Genomic DNA, 24,702 nt, shown 5'->3' on the forward strand with positions numbered 1-24,702 from the left:
ATTTCAAGGCCAAGACAAGATAAAACACGCGCCTTCTCTTTGACTCCGACAAAGCCCTATAATCTCACCCCAAATCACCTCCAGCAGACAAGATGTGTGGCATATTCGCGTGCCATAAGTAAGTCACACCTCTTGCGCGCTCGATAATGTCGAATTGGCTCTCGTTCAGACGTGTTGCGATTATGTTGATTAAATACTGACCCTCCAAAAAGGCACCCCGATGTGCAGACCTTTAAACCAACAGCCCTGAAGGTAAGTTTCGACTGTATCCACTGCGTATGAGCATACACTAACGAATTGTAGATGGGAAAGGCCGTTCGGTGCGTGATTCCTCGAAACCCCTCCATTCAGCGACTACACCACGAGAACCTCCATACTGACTAATAGATCAGCCATAGAGGTCCAGATTGGTGTAAGCATATTTTATGACGCTTTATGCGCCAACAGTTACGATAATTGACACTGTCCAGCTGGTAACCATGTTGCGAACAACACCAGTGAGTAACTCTGAGAGCACTCAGTCTCACACAGTACTAAAGACAGACAGTCCTGGTTCACGAGCGCTTGAGTATTGTCGGTGTCGGTAAGAAATCACAAGCCATATATTACTTTTGGCGGAAGCTTACGTGTGTCAGAGTCTGGCGCTCAGCCGCTCGTCAACGATGAGGGAACCGTATCCCTGGCCGTCAACGGCGAGATCTACAACCACCGAATCCTCCGCAAGTCCCTCAAGAACCCGTACAACTTCAAGACACACTCAGATTGCGAGGTTATCATTCCTCTGGTAACATTGGGCACACTTCTTGTATGGGATAGAGGCTGACGCATGGCAGTATCTCGAACATGACATCGATGCTCCCCGGAAACTCGACGGCATGTTCTCTTGGGTCCTTCACGATAAGGCTCAAGATCGTGTCATCGCAGCACGCGACCCGATCGGTATCACCACCTTCTACATGGGCCGATCCAGCACAGCACCAGGCGCGGTATTCTTCGCCTCTGAGCTGAAGTGCTTACATCCCGTCTGCGACAACATCATCTCCTTCCCCCCCGGGCACGTCTACGACTCGAAGACGGATTCGCTCACGCGATACTACGACCCCAAGTGGCTGGTCGAGCCCGAGAACATCCCTACACAACCCGTAAACTACAAGGAATTGAGGGCATCGTTTGAGCGATCAGTGCGGAAACGCATGATGGCGGAGGTTCCTTTTGGTGTACTTCTCTCTGGTGGTCTTGACTCGAGTCTGGTCGCTTCAATTGCGCAGCGGGAAACTTTGCGCTTGAACGAGCTCACAAGGAAGAAGGCTGCAGCGTCTTCGGGCAACGCCAGCGAGCAGCAGAACCAACTTGTTGGTATCGACGACTCCAACGAGCTTCAGACAGATCTCCTTCTGGGACAGCTCAACTCCTTCTCAATTGGTCTGCCCAACGCACCCGATGCCATCGCTGCGCAGGAGGTAGCCAACTTCCTCGGAACCAAGCACCACACCTTTACCTTCACCATTGAGGACGGCCTCAACGCACTCACAGATGTCATCTTCCACCTCGAGACCTTCGACGTAACGACCATCCGCGCCTCAACACCCATGTTCTTGTTGAGCAGAAAGATCAAGGCTATGGGAGTCAAGATGGTGCTTTCAGGAGAAGGAAGTGACGAGATCTTCGGCGGATACCTCTACTTCCACAACGCGCCTGACAAGGCCGCTTTCCACCAAGAATGCATTCGCCGTGTTAAGAACCTCCACCTTGCCGACTGCCTCCGCGCCAACAAGTCAACATCCGCATGGGGTGTCGAGGCACGTGTGCCTTTCCTAGACAAGGACTTCCTCAACACCGCCATGAACATCGATCCTGCCGACAAGCTCATCGACCGTGAAGCCGGCCGCATCGAGAAGTACATTCTGCGCAAGGCTTTCGATACCACCGACGAGCCAGAGACCCAACCCTACCTTCCCGAGAAGATTCTCTGGAGACAGAAGGAGCAATTCTCTGACGGTGTAGGCTACGGGTGGATTGACGCGCTCAAGGACACCGCTGAGCTACACGTTACCGATGAGATGATGAAGAACCCAAAACCGGAGTGGGGTAATGACATCCCGGATACCAAGGAGGCGTACTGGTACAGGTGTATGTTCGACGAGCACTTCCCCAGCTACTGCGCCGACACCGTCATGCGATGGACGCCTACTTGGAGCAACCAGACGGATCCTTCTGGACGGTAAGTCTTCCCTTTTGAGTTATCATTCAGACAAAAAGCTAATTCTGTATAGTGCCATCGGCGTTCACGAGCAGAAGTACGCTCATGCTAAGTAGACTGTTCTTTCGGTATGAGTGGGCAAGGCTGGTACGGTAGAAACTACGGATCTCATTCTCAGGTCTCTTATGGCGCTTATAGACTGCTTAAGGGGAGATATACCCCACGGGAAATCTGTCAAAGGGTTCGGTCTTTAGCACACTAATGCACCATGTTGCGTGAAATTGATGATCTCAGAGCACGATGCATATGTTGACGTTAAGAAGAAGTAGCTATGTCTCACGGTGTAGAACAAGTAGACGCCAAACAGGTGGGTTATCAATACTTCTGTCATGCATGCAACTCTTTCTATCGAGCCATGGGTTTCAATAGAGGCTGCGCCAGCATTACTTCGGCCATCTCAAGGTATTGAGTGAGTCCTGCGACATCCTTATTCGGGTCTATTCGAAGAGTTTCCTTGGACATCTCATCGTAAAGATCCCGCGCGCGCTGCGCATGTTCAACGTAACCTTGAATCAAGTTAGAACAAAGTGTAATCAAGGTAAAGGTGTGTACATACAATCGTCTGAGTTGCCAAGGAGAAGATGGAAGCCATCTTGGTGCCATTTGCCAACGGCTGGGTCAGCAAGAAGATCCCTACAATGATGTAGGCCTCGTCGCGAGAGCTAGACTTCCAGATGTTGACTGCCCGCAAATACTCGTTCCTGTACATTTGGCCGATAGGGCTGAGGGAACGATTGGACTCAGATGGGGACATGGCGCTTGCGATTTGGCTGCGTAGATAATTTCTGCGAATCTTTGAGTCGTATCGTACTGCGCTTCTTACGCAAATGAGTTGTAGGCTGATCATAAGTAAACGACGTGTATCTCCAGGTGCTTCACAGATACAAGTCGCTTTCGAGGACCACGAACAGGGTGGGTGCGCACTAGGGCAGCTTGATGTCAAGTTTCAAGATTGATATGCCAAATCTATTCTCATAATACAACATTACCTCGCCGCCGGCGCCCAAACATAGGTTCATCTTTTTTTCGACTGGGTATCGTAGACCAGTGATACAAATACATACACACAAACTTTTGGAGCAGATCATACCGTCGCTCTGCGGTAGATATCAAAACGCCAGACGTATCCAATACAGATCATTTTTATAAACACAGCTGAGCGCATCACGCCTCGAGGGCAGAAGATGCCTCGCCGTTGCCGAACACGCGGAATTGGATGAAGATGGTTATGTCTTCGACCATTGTGCCGAGGGAGCCGATGAGCCAGGGGAGGTTGGTGAGTATGTACTCCTTCTCCTGGGAGTGGAAGATGATCTAGCAGATGTTAGACCCGCGATTCCATTTAGGATGTTGACAAAGATCTTAGACTTACTCCTGCGCCATACGTAGCATTGCCCAAAAGACTCAACATGAAGAAGAGCAGCGACAAGCCTTCGCAGGACTTCTCCCTCTGATTCTTAATGATCTGAGGAATGCGCGCTCCAAGATAAGCCACCGCGCTTGCATATCCCAAGATCATGGCACCAACAGGGTTATCCGTGGTGTCCTCCGTATTATGCTGAGGCTGCGGAACCCATACACCAGTCTTCCACGCGATAGCCCAGCCCGCGGCACCAACAACACAGACACCCACGATGCTCAGCGCATTCTTAACCCACTCGCTCGCGCCATCGCCCACATCCGGAATCGTAGGCAGCGAACTCGCGCGCCGTCTGCGACTAGCCGCAGAATCACGCCTGTGGCTTCCCGGAAGACCGACGTTGCTGCTATCGCGTCTGCCCAGCAGGGGCGCCTCAACGCTGTTTGTAGACTGCACGGAGGTCTTGCGCTCGCCGCGGCGCGAGTTCTTCATGTTGTAGTATACGCATTGCGAGATGAGGACGAGGTCGGCGAAGCAGAAGTAGATTGCGAGGGCGATGACGGTGGGGACGAGACCTGCCCAGAGGGCGCCGGCAAGGTTGGTTATGTCGCCGACGAACCAGACGACGAGGAAGGCGAGGGAGATGCCATCAGCGGAGGATGATTTGTAGTTTTCGATTAGTTGCGGGACCTGCGCGGTGTGTTAGGATGCGATTTGGTGATGTATGCCCAGGTGATGTCGCGTGCTGCAGCTCCAGTCGCGGTTCTATGAATAGCGCAGGTGGTATCAGAGATACATGAACATTGCAGGACGACGTGTCAAGGTCCCTGTACGTCCGCGAAAGCATAGGAAATGAAGAACAACAACGTCGTCGTATCAAGTTGTTTACTCACCAACAGAAAGATCCACGAAGCCAGCGAGATTGAGCCGAAGACACCGGAAAGCGCCTCGTGAGTTGTCAGCGACACGCTGTGCGACATGACAGCTGCGAGCATGGTTGCGTTGCGTGATGACGGACAACGGGGGTTGGACGGGTAAGGGTGCAGCCCACACAGCGCGTGCGCGGCTACAGGTAATAATGATTTCTTGCTTCTGGTACTCCGTACAAGGGCATGCAAAGAAATCGCAGGGCTTGATGACGCACGTCCAAGACGGAGAGAATGCCGTAACTAGCCTGTCCAGCCGAGGGGGCCGCGAAATGGGGCCGCTGCAGAAACGGATTTAGAAGCAGCAAAAGTTGTAAAGATTGGCGGGTTGGACGAATGGGAAGGGAGGTTTTGCTAAGGTACGATGCGCGTCGAGCAATGCAGCGGGATGTCGGACTAAAAAAGCAGAGGTGGGCTAGTAGGGCAGTAAAAGACTACTAGTCTCTCGGGTCATCTGTGTGCAAATCTCCCTGGTGTTTCTGTTGAGGGACAGAATTTTTGTTCGAGCTGTCAAGCCTTTGGGGCGCATATGCAGGGCAGTGAAAGGTCCCGGGCGCTTTTTATAAACAACGTCTGTACTTCAACAACTGATGCAGTGCGTTTGGGGGCGCGTTGAAGTACCGTGGTACAGTATACGATGGCCAGATACGGAACGAGGACAGAAAACCTTCGTTATCCGTACCTAGGTACAGCCACGCGACACACCACAATAGAACGAATGCTGTTGGTTGGTTATGCAAAACCTTCGAAGCAAGATTGACTCAATGACTGTGACTGACCACCGTTTTGTATGGCCAGTGCTGGTGAGCCCCTGTGGATGGGTCTGGACTGCCCTGGCGGCTGATGTGTAAAATTAGGTATCACGTGACCATGTGTCGCAGCCTTGGAAGAGTGAAGCCGACCCTAAACTCTCCTGGGCTTTCTCCTCTTGATCACCTGTCATTCAACTCGGCACCTTCACTGGCTTCCGGCTAACATTCGCTACACTATTCTCTTGCCTCTACCCGTTCACTCGTTTGATCCATCCACATAGCTCATAGGCGACGAGATTCACCTCTATCGCCCTTAATATAACCTTGGCTGTTCGTGAAACGCGCGTCAGTCAGCTCCATCGTAAAAACGCTACCAGTCCTCCTGCTACCAACAACAACCGCCCACCATGTTGCCCAAGGCCTGGCTCTCCGTTTTTGTCTTGACTGTCGCATCGTCGGCCTTTACCCTCGAGGATCTACACATGGACGGTATCAACCAGTACCTCCATCAGGGCAAGAGGCAAGACGCCGAAGGCACTGGCGGCTCATCACCATCCGCCACGCCCGCGCCATCCTCAGCAGCACCACCAGCGTCCTCCGCCGCACCACCTGCCACATCGTCGGCCGCACCTCCAGCAACATCCGCGACTCCCGACCCAGAACCCTCAACCACCAACAACCCACCGCCGTCGGACAATCCCACATCCGACGCTCCCGCACCTTCGACTACCGCTGCCGCACCCACTTCTGATGGCGGCAACAATAACAATAATAACAACAGCAACAACAACAACGACGCTTCAACAACCGCGGCGGGCACGAGTCGCACTGGTGGAGGTGGTGGCGGCGCCGCTAACTCACCAACGGCCACCGAAGATGGCAGCTCTTCCGTAAGAACGACCGCGATTGTCAGGACTTCCGCTCTCTTCGCCACCTCGGTGTTCGAGTATACCACGACTCTCGACACAACCCTGAGCGATGGCAGAGTAACCAAAGCGACTTCGACAGGCACCAGCACTTCCGTCTCCTCCACCGGTGAAGCCGTCGTCACCGACCCGCCCACCGCACAAGCAGGTGACAGCGACAACGGCGGTGGCATTAGTGACTCCAACAAGAAAGTTATCGGAGGTGTAGTTGGTGGCGTTGGTGGAGCCCTACTCCTCGGTGGCATCGCCCTCGTCTTCTGGCGCATGAAGAAGCGCCAAGCACGTGTCCACGAAGACGACGACGACCTCATGGCCGGCACTGGCTCAGCCCTCGGCGACAAGCCTCAGAACGGCACCGGTTCATCGCCCTTCCAGTCGAACCTGGAGCAGTACCACAACCCAGGAGGACGCCCCAACGCAGCTGCCAACTTCTAGGCGAAGCGCAGCCCGACCAAAGTACATAGGCCCATGAGGGCCCATTACGATACCAACGACTATCTGCGGAATTTGTCTGAGTTAGAAGCGATTTTGAGAGACGACAGCACGGCGGAGGATGTATATATTTGCAATCGCGGCTATAATGCACGAATGGCCTCTCTGTGAGTTTGCATTCCAGGCGCTGATTCCGCGATGTTAGATTCGTGTATACCGTCACCATCGTGGTCAGTCAGTCCCACAAGGACTGCGCACAATGTAGATTTAGACGTATACCATCACGTTGAAGAAGAGGCACCACAACCACTTTCGTCCGATCACTCCCCATCATCCTGTCTGTGTACGTTGCGCTTTGCATCGTTACACCTGTTTTACGTCAGTTGTAATAGAGCGTCATTGCCTTTCTTGTTTGTTTTAGCATAGTCATACCCCAATCCATAGCGCGAAATATCGAAATCAGCATAGCCAAAAAGTGTCTACTGTCCGATTCCTTCTATTACATCACCATCTTCATGCTCTCCTTTTCTCCCTCACACTCGAACAAGGCCGTTCTTCTGCCCGCCTCGTCCTTCTTACGTGTGCAGCGTGCACATGTTTATGCGTTGCCAGGGGTCGAGTCAAGGATCGTGTTTCAGCACCGTCGCAAGCAACCAACGTGTCGACTTGCCCAAACAAGCTTTGTGACCGCTGGGCCCCAAACTCGTTTGGCGTGAGATAATGCATGTTCGGCGCTTCCACGCCATGTGGAGGCGTTTGGCGTTGGGGCAGTAGGTTATACTTAGATGCGGTTGGCCCCGGGTGGGTGTTTGGAACGGGGATTTGCGTCTTTTGCTCTCTGGAGAGATTGCGATATTTACATTCGTTTGGTACGATTGAATCGTTTATTTTCAAAGGCTGTGCCTACATACGTTCGGAGGATATTGGCGATTGAGGTGTTGAGGTTTTACGCACGAGGTTGATTCACGCACGGCACTTTTCGTCTTTCACGCACGGCATATATTCAGCACCGGCAACGATTCACGCCCGTCAGATCTTACTACACCGGCATCTTTCACGCACGGCAAAATCTTACTATACCGGCATCTTTCAGCACGGGCAAGATTCACGCCCGGCATCGTCTTCCACGCACGGCAGGAGCTTTCACGCACGGCAATAGCTTTCACGCACGACAGTAACTTTCACGCGCGGCAAATCTTTACATACCGGCACTTTTCACGCCTGACACATCTTTCTATATCGGCACCTTTCACGCGCGGCAAAGTCATTTCATACCGGTATCGATTCACGCCCGGCATCCCTCAGCACCGGCAAACGTCTCTGTCTACCTCACTCACACGTGCCAACAACTACCAAAAACTACCAGCCACTCAATAGCCATGTTCCTTCCCACAGCCCTCCTAGCTCTAATCCATCTTGCCCTCCCCGCCCTATCACATGCCTCTCCACAACCCGCCCTAGTCTCCTCGGATTGGGAGATGTCACTAGTGCCTCGCCACACACTCTTCCTACGGCAAGTATCCGATCTGCAGACCTTTGACGGCAACCTCGGCGGAACACGTGCATCACCCATTACAAACTCAGGCGACAAAGAGCGACCGTTCCAGGTCGATGGGGACACATTCACCAGTTTCGATTCTGCGGCGCAGAGGAGTTGCGATAATCAGTTTCAAGGGTGCAGCAACACTGCGAATAGTAATGGAGGAGGTGGAGGTAGGGGGAAGAAGGGGAAGAAGAGGCAGGATGGGGGTTTGAGTGTTAATGACTGTGATGAGCAGAAGAGTAAGTCATCCTTCTTCCCTTACTTTCTACAATTTGGGATGGATCGCTAACAGACTTGATAGATAAGTGCAACGATGCGCAGAAGAACGCACAGGTCAAGGACTTCAATAGTGCGGTTGCGAGTACGAACATTGGCCCTGATCCCGATTTTCCTGATTTCGATCTTATTTGTGAAGGGTAGTCGAGGGAGAGAAGTATATGGTGACTTCCAAGTTTGGTATGGACGTGAAGAGACGTCGAGAGGCCTTGGGATGGAGATTAACGCAGCGTCTATAGCATGCGTGCAAAGAACATGATAATGATACATTACTTAAGTACGTCTGAGATTTCATCTTTTGACATGAATCATCTATTTGAACTCGAGGGTTGTGATGTCAATGACCGCATCACGTGCGTGCTCCACGCTAAGTCGGGACGTGTCTACCTTGACTTTTCGTCAACTCTCAACCCCAAAAACTTTATCCGCCACCACGTCTTCGCACACCAAAGCTGAGGTTTGATAAGATGACTACAATCCATTGAGTTGCCACTGCTCTTCTTACATGGTCCCTTCAACGTGCCGCGATTCACAATGCCTCCGGCGCTTCTCTCCGCTCGGGCTAGGTCAATAGCACTTCTTTTCGTCGATCAATCTGCATCTTAGACTACTATAAACCCGACAAAACAGCGCCGATAGCTTCAATGGCACCCAAACCTCGCGCCGTGACAGCCAAGGCGTTGCAAACTCTACTTGTACACATCGGCGCACCATCCTCAGGAACAAAAGCAGTACTACAGGAACGGTTCCGACGTGATATCGGAATATCTCATCTTTCCAAGAGTCAACCGACATGGCCAAAATCTGGAGCTGCAAACAAGAAGCTCCGCATTATGAGCATCGACATGGGAATCAAGAACCTGGCGTTTTGCGAGGCGGAGGTATCTTACCCATTGAAAGATAGCCTAGATGCGGACATGAAGGTTTTGAGATGGGAGAAGATTAACCTTACGGAAGCCCCAGGGGACGAGATACAGAGCGAAAAGAAATCTCCACGAAAGGGCAAGACCACAAAGCAACGTACTGAGGGTGCTGACGAAGCATCGGACATGTATTCTGCGGATGCTTTGTCCAAGACAGCGTATGGCTTGATCAAGAACACGATTCTAGCCGGCTCGCCAGACATCATCTTGATCGAAAAGCAAAGGTGGAGATCTGGCGGTGGAAGCGCGGTGCAACAGTGGACTTTGCGGGTCAACACTCTAGAAGGCATGCTATGGGCTGTACTTCAAACCATATACGCACAACGACTGGAAAAGGGAGCGTCAGCATCGACTACAGCAAAGCTCTACGTAGTCTTCAGTGCAGATCCCAAACGCGTGGGTCAATATTGGCTCACCCGAGCTGCCGGACGCCTCGCAGAAGGCGACGAAGAAGTCGTCAAACTAAACGAGGGCGACGAAGCCGAAGTGGCCACTCCGAAAAAGACGCTCAGTCGATCCAAAGCAGAAAAGAAGGTCAAAATCGCTCTCCTCCGCTCTTGGCTCACCGCAACACCCGCGTCCACGGCGTCGGTAACACAAGACACGGTACCGGGCATAACCTTCAATTTCGCGCCAGATGCAGAGAGTACCCGTCAAGCGCTCCTATCGCAGTCAACATCCAAACGGCGTAAGAAAGCCAAGGAGGAAACAGACGACGTGCTTCCAGCTGCAGCAGTCGCAGGCTCTGCGCTCAAGAAGCTGGACGACGTCACAGATTGCTTCCTCCAGGCTGCTGCGTGGGTTAGTTGGGAGTCGAATCGTCTGCAGCTGCGGCAAGTGTGTGAGCGGAATAAGAGCGGTGATGGAATAGTGGCTGAACTGACGGATGAGGTTATGTTGGAGATGATTGAGAAGATCGAGGGGATTTGATGTGGACTTTCCCGCTCGTAGCTCTAGCCGTGGACGTATGATGAATGGGGTGAATACAACAGTATATCTAACGCGCGCGCGACCTTGGCTGCTGATGAGTCGTTAGCATGGGCACGCCTCGTTGAGGTAGCACAGCTTCGTACGACCGCATATGGAGCAGTACCCTTTGAGATTTAGGCACAAAATCTCGCCATAACTCATCCAAACAATAACATCGGTGTCCTCCTTGTTCACCCCAGTCTGGTGTTGCTCAGCCCACCACACCCCGTGTCAAACAAAGGAGCGAACCATGTCTGCACACCCCCACTTCGCGCCCGTGACGTGGCACCCTTCAAGTTTTCACATGCAAACCTCAATCAGTCATTCCCTCATGTAGCAAACATCCTCCCCGACCATCACGTCCACAAAAAATTTAGGGTATATTAACGTATGGTTTCTGAAAATTGCCAGAAGTCTCTATTTCCGCTTGACGGTCTCGGTGGCGCAATGGTAGCGCGTTGGACTTCTACTAACTGTATCCATGGTTAATCCAAAGGCTGCGGGTTCGAGCCCCGCCCGAGATGCTTTTTGCTTCCCTTTTGCTGCTATATATTCACTCATCTGTGTTGTGCATGTTGAGATGACGTTGTGCGGATGATGTTTGCCAGGCAGCATTTTTTTGGGGCTTTGGTGGGGGAGGGCCGAACATCAAAATCACGCTGTCACTCTTTACATCGGTTTGGTTATAGGTAATTCATTGCGTATTCGTTTGACTGGAAATAGTCTATTGCTAGGATACTTTATGCGCCGTGACACCAATAGCGCCGTAGATGCTCACTTTTGCCTACTTATACAAAATTGACTCAATCACTCAGCTCCGCACTCCGGGTAACCTCCTCCTTCATCTCCCTGCCTTTCGCAGCTAGAAGGTTGAGCGCACTGCCAGCCATCACAAATCCACATTGATCGTGCGAGAGTGTGTGTTTGGTCTTGACGACCTTCTCGCTACCGTCCTTCTTCTTGAGGACAAGTTCGACTTCACCCTTGCCGCCGCTCTTTAGCACGTCCAACAGTCCCCGTGTAGCAACCTGGTCGCAAGCTTCGAAGGCGTCGTAGTCGGCTTCGTTGGCGAAGGTGAGAGGGACGATACCTTGCTTCTTGAGGTTGGTCTCGTGAATGCGGGCGAATGACTTGGCTAGGATGATGCGGCCACCGAGGTATCGGGGTTGTAGGGCGGCGTGTTCACGGGCAGAACCCTCGCCGTAGTTGTGCTCTGCTACAACTAGCCACTCGATGCCCTGGTCGCGCCACCTCTTTGCTAGTTCTGGGATACCGGACGTCTTACCGTCGAAGTCGTAGGCAACGTTGACTTCATCGGTCTGTGCGTTGACTGCACCGATGAGTGTGTTCTCAGAGATGTTGGGGAGATGGCCCTTGTACTTGAGCCATGGACCGGCAGCCGAGATGGTGTCTGTTGTGCATTGTCCCTTGACCTTGTAGAGTACTCGCAGGCCTGTAAATTCCGAGCCAGGGAATGCTGGGAAAGGATCAAGGAGTGCCAGACGGGTGGATGTAGGCGAGACAATGACATCCACGCTGGCGTCGGGGACACCTGGCGTAGGCATGAAGTCTGGGTTACCGTCTGCGAAACCAGCGGTAGGGAGGTCAGAGCCCTTTGGCGGCGCGAACTTGAAAGGCTTGCCGTCGGGTGTCGGGATGCTGTCGGTCATTGGGTTGAAGGTCGTAGAGCCAGAGTATGACATGGCGGTGATGAGTTCGGGAGAAGCGAGGAAGTTCATGGTAGCTCGGTTACCATCGTTGCGGCCGGGGAAGTTGCGGTTGTAGGACGTGAGGATAGCGTTGGATTCACCCTTCTTTACGTCGTCGGTACGCTTCCATTGCCCAATGCAGGGACGTCGAGGTTGTCAGTACTTGGAATCAATCAGGATAATTTGAAAACTCACCCGCAAGCGTTTGCCAGTACAGTGCCACCAGCAGCAGTAAACGTTTGAAGGGTTTCATCCCGTTCTAACGTTGCTCGGATCTGTTCACTTCCTGGGGTAATGAAGAAGTCCGCCTTGGGCTTGAGACCCGCTGCTAGTGCCTGCTTCACAATCTCTTCTGACCGAGTCATGTCCTGGTATGAGCTGTTTGTGCAGCTACCAATTAGGCCCGCACCGAATGTTTGTGGCCATCCCTTCTCTTCAACTACAGACTTGAACTTGGATAGAGGTGTTGACAGGTCAGGGGTGAATGGTCCGTTGATGTGAGGCTCGAGTTCCGAAAGGTTGATCTCGATGACTTTATCATAGGCGGCATCCGGGTCAGGTCGTAGCAGGTTCTGCTGCATTGGTGAACCGGCGATCTTGGCAGCGGCTTCAGCGATCGGTCCGCGATGTGTGGCTTGGAGGTAGGGGATATGCGCAGGAGAGAAGGGGAAGAGCGAGGTAGTTGCGCCGACTTCAGCGCCCATGTTGCTATATCGTATTAGTACTTGTCCACGAGTTGAACTATGTAAGGGTCTCACCAGATAGTCGCCATGCCTGTGCAGCTTAGAGATTGCACACCAGGGCCAAAGTACTCAATGATGAAGCCAGTGCCACCCTGCACATGCGTTAGCCAGGAGTACTTCGCCATGTTCACAATGACATACCCGGACGGTCAGCTCGCCAGCCAATTTCAGGATCACATCCTTTGGCGATGCCCATCCGCTGAGTTCTCCGGTAAGCTTCACACCCAAGATCTTGGGTGCCTTCAACTCCCATGGCGCATCCACAAGAGCGTCGACCGCATCGGCACCACCAACACCAATTGTAATCGATCCCAGACCTCCAGCATTCGGTGAGTGACTGTCGGTGCCCAAGATCATGAGCCCAGGAGCACTGTAGTTTTCCAGGACAGACTGATGGATGATGCCAGCACCCGGTGGCCAGAACTCGATTCCGTACTTCTTCGCCGCCGACTCGAGGAAATCGAAAACCTCCTTGTTACCCGCTATCGATTGTGGAAGGTCGGTGTCGGCGCCTTTTTCTCCCTAGACGTTCAAATCAGCGAAATCCTCACAGTGGGACCAGGACGGCCTCCAGGGTACTACTGACTACTATCATGTGGTCGCCTTAAGGTTGTAGTCAGCACATGCCTTGATCGCAGTTCATCCATGACTGTCACTCACAGTGAATACTAGCAGGCACAGCCGTACTCGGCAACCCACAGCTCATAAACTGCAACAGCGCCATCTGCGCACTCGCATCCTGCATCGCCACGCGATCCGGCTTCAACTTGAGATTCGCCTGGCCCCGAATATCCCTTCCTCCATTGGTGTTGCTCAACAAAGACTCCTCAGGACTCTCAAGATGCGAATAGAGGATCTTCTCTGCCAAAGTCAATTGGCGAGACGAGCCCAGTACGCGCCGGACTTGTTCGAGCCGCGAGAGGAGTTTGGCGTACGGTGGGGTGCGCGAGCCGAGGTCGACGTTGCGCGCGGAGGGCGGCGAGTGCGATGTGGCTAGGCATCTGAGCGGTTGGCGGAGGGAGGAGAGATGAGGCTGTAGAAGGGGTGTCAGCGTCTTTGTGCCACTTAGAGGTGTAGTAGAGAAGCGCGATGACGATGACTATTGCGGAAGTCGCATGGGGTTTGGAGAGATGTTGGGCGGCCAATGGTATGTGTAGACTCACCCTGCAGTTGGCTGCTTGACCAGCACGAAGTATTTGCGACCGCATCTTTTCGTAGGTTGTCCGTGGCGGCGACGCGGTGCGAGCACGTCAAAAATGGTGCCTTCAGAATATACCGAGCCGACTGCGGAGATGCACGCGAGTCATATGTACCGCGGAGAAGGAAACTCTCTGACCCAATCACAGCACGCGTCAAAGTAATCTGAGAGATGACGCGATGGGCAATACCATTCTTAAATTTAAGCTATAGCAATGGCACTGGTATCCTAACTAAAATGACAACTCCAGATTGGCAGACTATTACCGTGACTGAGACGATGCTCCGTACCTGTAACTAAACGTGCCGAAGCGTAGAGAAACCCTCAAACCAATCCACCACACCCGCCGTCAGTCAATATGCAAAGGCAAATCGGACTAGTTTCGATCAATCAAGTCAAGTTGAATGGCTGTCGTAAGCGCGAAATCATAGTCGTTGCTTCGGACTTACAAACCGGGAGGTGGAGGGACGGCGCCATAGTTGGAAGGCGATGCAGCCGGTGGAGGCGGCGGTGGAGCAGCGTAGCCGGATGGCTCTGAAGGCGGCGGCGGTGGTGGTGCAGCCGCGCCAGCGCCGGGAGCAGGCGACTGCGTCTGGCCATAACCGTTCTGAGCATAGTACGCCGCGTACTGCTGTTGCTGGAGTGCGAGATACGCTGCATACCCACCGTAGGCCGCATAAGGATCAGCCTCTGGGTTCTGCTGGTAGTAGGCAATCCATGCTTGTGCCGCATTCGCATCGTAGGCTTGGTTGTTAGCATCAGCAGTCGGCGTTGCAGCAGCAGGAGACATGATTGTGTCCTGGCCGCCGTAACCGTTCTGACCCTGAGCGCCGTAGCCACCGTAGCCGCCGCCTCCTCCGTTTCCTCCACCGTATCCGTAGCTCTGGCTGCGATCACGGTCACCGCGATCTCCACGGTCGCCACGATCGCCGTATCCCGGTCGTCCACCGCCATAGCCATCTCGGTCGCCGTAACGGTTCGGTGGAGGGCGTTCCTTGTAAGCGTGGTAATCCGACTTTACCTTGTCGAGGAGCTCGTCGCAGAGTTGCTTGGCTTGGGCTACACCTTCGGGACGGGGTCCACTACGATCTGTCAGTAATTGGAGGGTAGGAATGGCGGGGTATACGAACGCGATGTGGAGGTACATGGGCTCGTCGCTCTCTTGTCCGCTGTTTGGCTCCATGAAGCCGGAACCGCGGCCTTTGATCTGGACTTTGCAGCCTGTCTCCTGTTGAATGAACTTGACGTTGTCGCCACCGCGACCGACAACCTGTGCGCGCAAGTTAAAGCCGCTGATAGGCTCGAGACCTACGGAAATCTTCTCTTCGGGCCACTTGCGCTGGGAAGAGTTAGCAACATGTTGGATGACAGAGAGGGCGACATACTCTGCCAAATTCGTCGCGCTCGAAGTTCTCTGGCTCTCTACGGCGGAAACGACGTTCGTCTACAAGGTTAGGAAGGTCCTCCTTCATCATCTCTTCGATCATCTCGACAGCCTTGTCCAGGCCTTCTTTGGAGGTGCTAGTGATGCGGAGGTACAGCGGCGGGTTCTGTTCCCGTTAGCTCTGTCGACGAGACTCTGCGTGTTCACCTACAGTAGCAGTTGCCATGTTCTTGTCTGGGTAGTATTCTCCGCGAGTAGTGACATCTTGCATGTATAAGCAGGTATTCTAAAGGTTAATAGTTGTAATCGGGGATGCGTACCGGCGCCAGTCTCGTCTTTGATCTAGATGGCACATGGAGGTTAGCATTTGATAAATGGGGTGGGGTGCTAGATCAAGTAAGCTCTGACTCTCATAGAGAGATGCGCAAACAGAGACCAACTCCAGCCCCGCAGCACACGCACCAGGTGCAGCGCAGCAGAGCATGGAGAAGGCATGATCCTACATGATCAGTGGACAGCAAAAACAGTTATTTACCCTCTTTTGTGTAGCTCCTTTAGTCAGTGTATAGCGATTACGGAGATCATTGATCTCAATGTCTTTGATGTAGTCACCATCCTGCTGGTACGTCTCGTTGTTTATGGCCGCGGCGGAGTTTGAGGCGGGCGACTTGGCGACTGGAGGAGTAGCGGCCTGGGCTGTTAGTCTTGTCATGCTCGAAAAGATATGGATGAACTTACAGAGCGAATCGGAGGCACGTCGACATGCTGGATGCCCTTCTTCGCCTGAATCTGCGCGTTGATCCTCGCAGCCGCAGCCGCCGCCTTTGCTGCCGCCTCGTTCTTGAAGTTGGACGATGCAGGGCTGTCTGTGCCTTCACGGGCGACAGGGCTACGGGCGCGATGCGACTCGGATTCCCTCCGCGACGGCGACCTGGAGCGACGATCTGAGTCGAAGCGCGAGCGGACAGGGCGCTCGGCATCGTCGCTGTCAAAGCGCGATCGGGGGCGGCGTTCCTCAGACATGATGCGGGTGGCCGTAGCGATAGTTGTCGTGGTGTTGCGGGTGAGGCTCGGGTTGGTTGGTGTTTGTCGATGAATCTTAGGCTCTGGCAGGAGCGACTCGCTTATTAGCGTGCCGCGGCTGAACCTGCCTGTTCGTGGCCTGGTGGCTCCTCCGACAATCGGCCGGGGATTCTATTTCACTTTCTGGGGCAGTTTGACGTGAAGCCCATCCACATCCGCAGTCACTCCCCGCCTACTCGCCTTCACCGCGACCACTGCCCGCCATGGCTTCCCGGAGAGCAATTCTGCCGCTGCGCAGTCTGCTCAACAGGCAATGCGCCGCCTCCCTCCGCCAGCAGCAAAGAGCATCCAGCTCCTCGTCGACTCAGGCGCTGGCTTACAAGGCCCTTCACCGTCGCATTGCGCCCCTCCCCACCGAAGACCGTCCTCCGGCGTGGTCGGCGCCCGCTGCCGTCAGCAACATCCTCTACGAAACACCGCTCCCATCCCAAGCTCCGCCCAAGAGCCACATCCTCAACTGTTTGGTACAGAACGAGCCCGGTGTGCTGTCCCGCGTATCCGGTATCCTGGCTGCCCGCGGCTTCAACATCGACAGTCTAGTCGTCTGCAACACCGAGGTAGACGACCTCTCCCGCATGACAATTGTGCTGCAAGGGCAGGATGGTGTCATAGAACAAGCCCGCCGCCAGCTCGAGGACCTGGTCCCAGTATGGGCTGTGCTTGACTACACCCAGTCGCCCCTCGTCCAGCGCGAACTGCTCCTCGCCAAGGTCTCGATTCTCGGCCCGGAGTACTTTGAGGAGCTGCTTGCGCACCACCGAGAGATGGCCCAAACGCCGGAGATGGAGGAGCAATACGAACCAGACATGACCGACGAAGAGCGCAACGCAATGGCACAGGAGGCTGCTCGCGAGTCGTTGCGGAAAGACTACCACCCGACAAACCTACCCGTCAGCCAGGCGCTCCGACACAAGCACGAACATCTTCGCGCGATTACCTTCATGACTCATCAATTCGGTGGAAAGGTGCTCGACATCAGCACCAACAACTGCATAGTAGAGGTTTCCGCGAAGCCTACCAGGATTGACTCCTTCATGAAGCTAATTGCTCCATTCGGTATCCTGGAGTCCGCAAGAACTGGTAAGCACCGTGGGTTGTTCAGGCATGGCCGATTTGCTAACACTACACAGGCCTCATGGCTCTACCGCGCTCCCCGCTACACAACAGTGCCGACGTGGAGGAAATGGAGGCGCAGGATGTTGTCGACAACAGTCTGCTCCCTCCAGGTTAAACGTCTTGAAATGCGGGCGGTACCAAGTTTGTTCAGTGTCAACATATGCGGGCGTTTAATCTACGTGTATAGTATGGCGTTCAATCAAGGCAGAAGACGACATTCCAAGTCGGAGCGCTTCATTGATTTGAGACCAAACACCTCTTCTTCGACACAACGTGAGACGTACTACGCGTGATGTATACATGTCATGCACGGCCTACCCCAGGTCCTGCCCCACAACAGAATCCAGTCGTTCAAGTATGTTACAGCGTATGGCAGGTGAACAGGTACCGCTGCGGGGCCCGCGGAAGCCTCGTACGAGCGAGCAACCGGTCGGATGAAGCTAGCGACGTCTAATACCTACCGTAATACACGTTGCCCAGCCGGCTCATAATGTAGAGAACTTCGGACCGGAGCATTGAAAATTCGGACCGACCCCATCAACTACTAGTATACTGCCAAAAGTCCATGTACCTCCATTTGCATCAACACCCACAATCTTTTCCTGAAGCCTACTTTCAACTCCTGATAATTCCTCAGTAACAGCATCATGTCGCAAATCCCCGTCCCCGCTGGTCTCATAGAAGACACGCTAGACCACACGATCGAAATTCTCGCCAAGCAATTCGAACCCGATGCTTTTCAACGCTATATCCTCCTGGATGAAATGCAGGGTTCTGGAAAGACGGATATCGGAGAGGAGATGAACAAGGAGGTTTTTGCGTTCATCGTGCCGGATTTTATCAAGGCGGGAGCCAGGTGTATGACGGTTCCTGGGAGTGGGGTGGCTAGTGTTTGGTAAGTACATGACCTATCATCATGAGATATTTATCCTTCAAGAAATGTAGCATTTGAGTAGAATGCTATTGGCAGGGGTTTGAGGTTGGAACATACTAACGATGTGTTATGCAGGACACTAGAAGAAGTAACAGAAAACTACACCGAAGAACCACACAACCCACCCGCCGTAACAGAACTAAACTCCCTCGCTCATCACGTGCGGAAACGCTTTATCCCTCCCCAGACAACTCACATGCTACATCTGGTCCTTTTAGCAAACGACCGCACTCACCCTTCTACTTCCAACCCGGCTAAAGTTAGTGACCTCATTCGCCCTGTTCTTGATATGGCGAGGGAGAAGGGGTGGCCTGTGGTTTTGGAATCTACGTCTCCGAGGAGTAGGGATGTGTATACACATTTGGGGTTCCAGATGCTGGAGGAGATTATTGTGGGAAAGGGGAAGGTTGATGGTGAAGGGAGGGGCCAAGAGGGGGGTGAAGGTGTGAAGCTTTGGGCGATGATGAAGTGCTGAGATTCTTCAGTGTGCATGTCGTTCCACGAAGTGCGCTGGAATGATATTGTGCGTACATTGCGTACTGTTTGGAGACAGCTCACGTGTTCTGACAAGTACGTAGGGACCGTTGCACCAAGGATATTCTCCAACGCAATGAACCATCGCGTTCATGTCTGTTGACGCATAGACTATTATATCATCATTGGCAGTTTCAGCGATCGCCAAGTTATCTACCTGTGATCCACCATCAAGGCCAATCGTACATGTAACCGATATCTAAGCAACTCGTCCTTCACATGAAGCTACAAGAAGCAAGTAAGCAAGCGAAGCGCCCCACAAACCTCAATTCTGAGTCGATTTCGACCCCTACCACCGGCAGTATTACACCTCGAATCCTCACAATTACTCGAACCGACATACCACGTTGAAGCCATGAGAACCACACCGATCACCCACGTGGGCAACACACGCGTCGCAAGTGGCAGAAACGTTCCAAACGTCTGGGTCTGGATCATGCAAGCGCGATGTCATATACGGCGTTCTAGCGATCCTACATATGCAGCACCCCTGTCCGTCATAGCGGAGCCGGTATAGGCAGGTGAGCACGCGACCTTTCAAGACGCAGGACTAACAGCATGAAATGGAGACGCGCAGACGTGCATGCAGATGTTGATACAAGCATCGCCAATGTGGCGGACAAGTGCCGTAGCTCCGTGGAACTCGGGTATGCATATCGATCCTTGGAGAGAATATGTATTGGTTTGGCGGATTTCTTTGCAGAAACCTCCTCTCGATGGTCAAATTCGTGTACTTGGGTATGTGGGATTGCCACTCGTTTCCTTCAGTACTTGTGATTTGAAAAAAGGTAGACTTAGTGGCGAAACTAACGGCTGCCTTCATCCTTCGTTCTCGTATATCAAGTTCACAATGTTTGGTCTGACTCACTTCGTCTCCATCGTCTAGCACGACGAGAGTCGTGTAGCTCCTCGGAGGCGCTCAATTCAGCCAGCACTACCGCGGCTCCACGGGATGGGCATGATGAAGCTCCACTTCGGCAATGGGTCCAGGTCCCTGCGACGGGTGGCCGGCGGCCGCAAGTACTATCGTGTGGGGACGGTTGATGAGTATTCATCACTGTTGTCTCTCATTGACCAGATAGATGCGGGGACATGTTGTTATCGTACTGAAGAGAAGGTTGTGTGCAAGGAATAATCATGCGACAAATTTCTTCCGCGGCTCCAATTATGTAGACATGTCTTGTGTGGTGTAGAGAAGATCCCTGGTTCGTCTCGCAACAGGCAAGTGGAGGTTCGTTAAGCTGCACGTCTATCCTTGTCTAGATGCAAGCTTTTCTTCTCCAATTTTCTCCAGATACTTGCATTGGCCAATCGCATTGGTGTAGTGACATTCTGTCGTCTTTCCTGGCAATACCTCCTGCTGCTTGACGATCTAGATTGACTGTGATGGCAGCCACAGCTGAGGCTTCGTCTCGATGTTCAACGTGCCGGCATTGCGCGGTACATGCCGATTGCCGCCCTGAACTGTGGATCGTGATGCTTCTCTGCAACACGGCAGACGGCTAATGTCGTTTGCTCAATTCGAATCGATTATGGCGTGCGGGAAGCAACAAGCTCTCTAACGGAGACATCGACCTTGAAGATGCTAGGTTATCAGGAGTGGTTGGTCACACGTTGAGGCTGTACTGTAGACACTCTGGGCTGACCCTTGAAGAATGATAAGCTTACCTCACCAACCGAGGTTGAACACCAGGGAACACGTTCAGCAGTTCCCTCCCCGTCATACGATAACATTGGGTGTTGAGTGGAGATGATATCCCGGCTGCATGGGATGTGGGCCCTTGCGCACGTACAAGGATGCCTGCGTAGCACCGGAGAAGGGTTCCAAGGTTCCATCATAGCGTGGATCGAAGCTATCGAGGAACACCTGCGCTCGATCGATAAGTACATACACCCTTCACAGCGCCATGTTGCTCTGGCACTTTCTCTCTAGGTTTCCGCACTCGTCTCACATTTAAAATTCACATACTCGGCTAGCAGCGCGTCATAAGCCGGATATCTTGGCATGACGACGGCGGAGGTGTTATCTTGATTCACCCAGTTGAAACCAACGGTACGTAGTCCGGCTGGCGCCCTGTCTCGGCGGTTCAACGGTCCAACGGCTCAATTGCTGTCTGACTGTGTGAACGTGCAACGCTCGCACGTATATTGCACGACCGTGCAATCATGAACCCTCGAGGGCTTATCTGACGGTGCCAGTTTATCGCTTTCATAATTCATAACAAACCCGTGCGACGCAACCAATTGGGCCCATTTCCACCACCCCACTTATCAATCTGTTGGTATGAAGTACGGCGACACTCTCAGACAGAGGTCCATACCAGAATGGGGCCATTGTGAGTACCACGCCCGTACGCTACGGCGCGACACGGAGAGCGTTCCGCTGACAGACACGCGCCTACAGATAACATCGACTACGACTATCTCAAAGACCTTATCAAGCACCAGACGACGCCCGGCACGAACAAGGCCGTATCCATCCCAGGCCAGGGCGAGAGCACCGAGCGCGCATTCGGCGACACCTTCTTCAATGTTTTGGCACAACAACATGACCGCATCAACCTCTTCGTGCGCAGCAAGAGCGGCGAGATCGAGCGTAGGCTGGAGCATATCAGCAAGACGCTAGACCAGCTGCGCGCGCGACGCAATCCGGCGAGCGGGCGTCTCCCCGCGCGGATCGTGGAGAGATATGCGAAGATAGATGCAGACGTCGCAAGGTACGCGGGATGCGCCGGAACACGCGTAGAGAGAACGCCCGCTGACACAACCGCAGAACCGGAGAGGAGATCAGGTCGCTCTCGCGCTTCCAAGTCACGCAACGGACGGGCTTCATCAAGATCCTCAAGAAGTACAAGCGCTGGACAAAGGACAGGGAACTCAGTCATGTGTTTAAGCAGGAGATCAGTAGCCGGCCGGATAGCCTGTTCCAGCTGGATCTGGGCTATCTTCTGGACCAATACATCGACGTGCTCGACGCGCTCCGCTCCGCTTTTGATGCCGATGGCACGTCTACGTCGCATGCCGAGAACACCAACGGCCAGTCGTCCGCGGCACACATTTCTAGAAGCATTGAGAAGGGCGGGGATCTCGACTTTGACTTGGTGATGAACACGGTGCCTTTGGGGTCCAAGGGCAACAAAGCGACGTACTGGATACATCCAGACCATATCGTCGAGGCACAGGTCCTGCTGCTCCAACATACGCGCCTGTACGTCAGCAAGGCCAGACGGCACGCATCGGGCAAAGGAACGCCTCTCCGCCGCCATTCCTCCACAACCAACCTCGACCCGTACCTTGGCAGCGAAGACACCACTGGGGTAGTTGTCTTGGACCACCCTGAAGCTTTCGCCTTCAAGCAAAACGCAAGTACGATTGGAGCTACTGAAGAACTACAGGGAAGCATCGGCATAAAGGCCACTGGTCAAGTGCGGTGTTGCGCATCTGGCGAAGCCGCGGTTGTTGTATGCACAGAGGCGGATGCGCAGGGGCAGTCGCCGGTAGCCGTCAAGACAGTCAAGATGGAGCGCAAGCGTCTGCAAAGCTTTCTCGACATTTCCGTAAGAGAGGACAACATGAAGCATTCTGAGAACGGATCGGCTAAAGACAATGCACCGGCGGTCCGACAGTGGCTTGCTGAGCACCAATCTACCAAGCCTATCGCTGGTGCGGTTTCCAAACGCACACGATTCACTGGACTCCACAATAACTCAACAGGAGGCATATGGGCGACACTGGATAAAGACATCTGTCTGAAAGATACACTGTACAAAGATTTAGCAGATGACGACTGGGCTTCGGCTGCTCGAGCAGAATCAGCAAAGAAGTTCCCTCATGCTGTTCTAGAGATTCGGCGTGAAGGCAACCAAGCAATGGCGCTCATCCAGACCCTTGACCGCAGTCATTTGGTACGTCGATGTCCAAAGTTATACACAATCAGTATACTAACAATTGCAGGTTGAACGCGTTCGAGGTTTCTCATTAGAAGCACATGCTGTCTGGACTTGCTGCAAACCCAGCGCCATGTCCGCCCCCTTCTGGATCTCCCTCCTCGAGAAGGATATCCGCAAACTACCAGAACCGGTGACAAAACGGAGTCGCAGAGCTCGAGAGAGCGCAACTGGCTCACAAGTTCAACTATCGCCTCCAGCAACTTCGACATCCAACACCTCATATGATGGACAATCCAGCCCACTGGCCTCTCGTTATGAGGAGTCCTCTGCAACATCAGTACACGAATTTGTCGACCCGCCACCACTACAAGCTTTCCGGAAGAAGAGCCGGAAGCCCTACTCAGATTATCCTCCACCAATGAGCCGGACCGAGCCAGAGCCGGAAGTGCAGCAGAGATACTGGAACGAGTACGATCACCCCGAAGACGAGGAGACTGGCTACTACATCTACGTCGACCCTGACGCGCCCATCAAATACCCCGGCCAAGATTTCGTCGAAGCACTAGCAAGAAAGACAAAGAAACTCTTTGGCAGGAACGACAAGGCTGATGAGGCGTCACTCTCCGCTGCCGAAGACTCAGATGACGATACGATCGACTCATCCCCCATACTACACGCCGCAAACTACGGAACAACAGATAACCACGCGCAGTCATCGAACCGCGATGGCTACTTCAGCACGCTCTTCCGCTCTCTCCGCGACCCACGCCACGATGCCGACCTCTTCAATGAGCGTCGCGCACTGCTCGGCCAGGTAGAAACGCATCAACATAAGATCGAAATGACTAAACTGCGCTTCTACTCTACCGCACTGGGTGCAGCTGTTGTCATGGACCTCATCTTGGGTCTCATGACGATGACGAGTCGGAAGAAGGAAAGAGGTGTTGTTGATGCGGCTGTCCTGTTAGGCACTATTAGTACATTGGTGCTTTGCGTTGTCGCGGTCATCAGCATGCGGACAAGGCAGGAGCGTCTGGGTGCGGTGCATCAGGGTGCTGTGCTGAGTATTGCTGCTGCGGTTGTGGCGTTGGATGTTTTGTTGTTGTTGTGGGTGTTGAGGATATGATGTGATGGGGTGGAGTAATGGTTTGGATGCGTCTTTGCATTAAGGGTGTTTTGTTTGGGTAGCTAGGCGTTTTGGTGTTTGAGATGGGGCGCTGCCGTCTACCGCGGTGCTGTGGGCTTTCAAGTGTAGGTGATGGAGCTGCTGGCGCTTAATCAGTTGTACGTAGGTTCGAGATATACCCTGTTGTTACACATTGGTGTTGCTGTGCTGTGGTATGGTGATGTGTCTCGTTCTGGTGTCTGGGCTCGCGCTCCAGTAATCGATAAGCTGGCCCTAAACGACAACGCCCGGCATGCCCAACATGGTCTACCGTTTCCAACGGCCCACAACACGCCCGACTCTCGAACAATCAGCCAAGTATACCCGCGCCAGGTCATTGGATGGATTACTCGGAATTCCAACCTGCGTATTCCGCCGGAAGCAATGCATGCGGCCTCTCCAAGCGGAATCCGCCATGGCGGTGGGATGATGCTGCCCGAATACAATGCTTCTGATGAGCCGGTTCTCCTTCGGTCTCTCTTCCTTGATGATTGTCGAGCGACCTTCGGGGTATCACAGATCGCTCCAGGGATCATGCGGACGTTGGGTATGGATCTCGACCAGGCGGTCACCTTTCGA

General features: G+C 53.4%; 9 protein-coding genes and 1 non-coding gene across 10 annotated transcripts; 7 read left to right on the top strand and 3 right to left on the bottom strand.

The window, feature by feature from the left end:
* Positions 1 to 92: 92 nt before the first annotated feature.
* On the top strand, positions 93 to 2,316 carry ASN2 (Asparagine synthetase; the record flags this gene model as incomplete). Its single annotated transcript, XM_049394204.1, has 9 exons — positions 93 to 118; positions 213 to 252; positions 304 to 320; positions 393 to 412; positions 471 to 497; positions 548 to 583; positions 636 to 784; positions 834 to 2,221; positions 2,274 to 2,316. 9 exons carry the CDS (start codon positions 93 to 95, stop codon positions 2,314 to 2,316), a joined length of 1,746 nt encoding a protein of 581 aa, XP_049260033.1.
* Positions 2,317 to 3,424: 1,108 nt separating this feature from the next.
* On the bottom strand, positions 3,425 to 4,615 carry J4E88_000529 (uncharacterized protein; the record flags this gene model as incomplete). The annotated part of the gene is made up of 3 exons (XM_049394205.1): positions 3,425 to 3,574; positions 3,633 to 4,310; positions 4,514 to 4,615. The coding sequence occupies 3 exons, from the start codon at positions 4,613 to 4,615 to the stop codon at positions 3,425 to 3,427; spliced, it is 930 nt and encodes a 309-aa protein (XP_049260034.1).
* Positions 4,616 to 5,705: 1,090 nt separating this feature from the next.
* On the top strand, positions 5,706 to 6,659 carry J4E88_000530 (uncharacterized protein; the record flags this gene model as incomplete). The annotated part of the gene is made up of 1 exon (XM_049394206.1): positions 5,706 to 6,659. The coding sequence occupies one exon, from the start codon at positions 5,706 to 5,708 to the stop codon at positions 6,657 to 6,659; it is 954 nt and encodes a 317-aa protein (XP_049260035.1).
* A 1,376-nt stretch (positions 6,660 to 8,035) lies between these two features.
* Positions 8,036 to 8,619, top strand: J4E88_000531 (uncharacterized protein; the record flags this gene model as incomplete). Its single annotated transcript, XM_049394207.1, has 2 exons — positions 8,036 to 8,438; positions 8,501 to 8,619. The coding sequence occupies 2 exons, from the start codon at positions 8,036 to 8,038 to the stop codon at positions 8,617 to 8,619; spliced, it is 522 nt and encodes a 173-aa protein (XP_049260036.1).
* A 500-nt stretch (positions 8,620 to 9,119) lies between these two features.
* J4E88_000532 (uncharacterized protein) lies at positions 9,120 to 10,328 on the top strand (the record flags this gene model as incomplete). The annotated part of the gene is made up of 1 exon (XM_049394208.1): positions 9,120 to 10,328. One exon carries the CDS (start codon positions 9,120 to 9,122, stop codon positions 10,326 to 10,328), a length of 1,209 nt encoding a protein of 402 aa, XP_049260037.1.
* Positions 10,329 to 10,800: 472 nt separating this feature from the next.
* Positions 10,801 to 10,891, top strand: J4E88_000533. Its single transcript has one exon. It is a non-coding gene; the product is annotated as a tRNA-Arg (tRNA).
* A 279-nt stretch (positions 10,892 to 11,170) lies between these two features.
* Positions 11,171 to 14,027, bottom strand: J4E88_000534 (uncharacterized protein; the record flags this gene model as incomplete). The annotated part of the gene is made up of 7 exons (XM_049394209.1): positions 11,171 to 12,199; positions 12,292 to 12,784; positions 12,835 to 12,911; positions 12,961 to 13,341; positions 13,406 to 13,422; positions 13,480 to 13,852; positions 13,983 to 14,027. The coding sequence occupies 7 exons, from the start codon at positions 14,025 to 14,027 to the stop codon at positions 11,171 to 11,173; spliced, it is 2,415 nt and encodes an 804-aa protein (XP_049260038.1).
* A 435-nt stretch (positions 14,028 to 14,462) lies between these two features.
* J4E88_000535 (uncharacterized protein) lies at positions 14,463 to 16,424 on the bottom strand (the record flags this gene model as incomplete). The annotated part of the gene is made up of 6 exons (XM_049394210.1): positions 14,463 to 15,356; positions 15,403 to 15,567; positions 15,613 to 15,665; positions 15,722 to 15,743; positions 15,937 to 16,092; positions 16,140 to 16,424. The coding sequence occupies 6 exons, from the start codon at positions 16,422 to 16,424 to the stop codon at positions 14,463 to 14,465; spliced, it is 1,575 nt and encodes a 524-aa protein (XP_049260039.1).
* A 263-nt stretch (positions 16,425 to 16,687) lies between these two features.
* On the top strand, positions 16,688 to 17,715 carry ILV6 (acetolactate synthase, regulatory subunit; the record flags this gene model as incomplete). Its single annotated transcript, XM_049394211.1, has 2 exons — positions 16,688 to 17,564; positions 17,615 to 17,715. The coding sequence occupies 2 exons, from the start codon at positions 16,688 to 16,690 to the stop codon at positions 17,713 to 17,715; spliced, it is 978 nt and encodes a 325-aa protein (XP_049260040.1).
* A 3,637-nt stretch (positions 17,716 to 21,352) lies between these two features.
* J4E88_000537 (uncharacterized protein) lies at positions 21,353 to 24,084 on the top strand (the record flags this gene model as incomplete). Its single annotated transcript, XM_049394212.1, has 4 exons — positions 21,353 to 21,404; positions 21,473 to 21,785; positions 21,842 to 22,973; positions 23,023 to 24,084. 4 exons carry the CDS (start codon positions 21,353 to 21,355, stop codon positions 24,082 to 24,084), a joined length of 2,559 nt encoding a protein of 852 aa, XP_049260041.1.
* Between the last annotated feature and the right edge of the window lie 618 nt (positions 24,085 to 24,702).

Source organism: Alternaria novae-zelandiae (assembly GCF_023758075.1).
Source record: "Alternaria novae-zelandiae strain BMP 2774 chromosome Unknown scaffold_1, whole genome shotgun sequence".
NCBI classification, from domain to species: domain Eukaryota; kingdom Fungi; phylum Ascomycota; class Dothideomycetes; order Pleosporales; family Pleosporaceae; genus Alternaria; species Alternaria novae-zelandiae.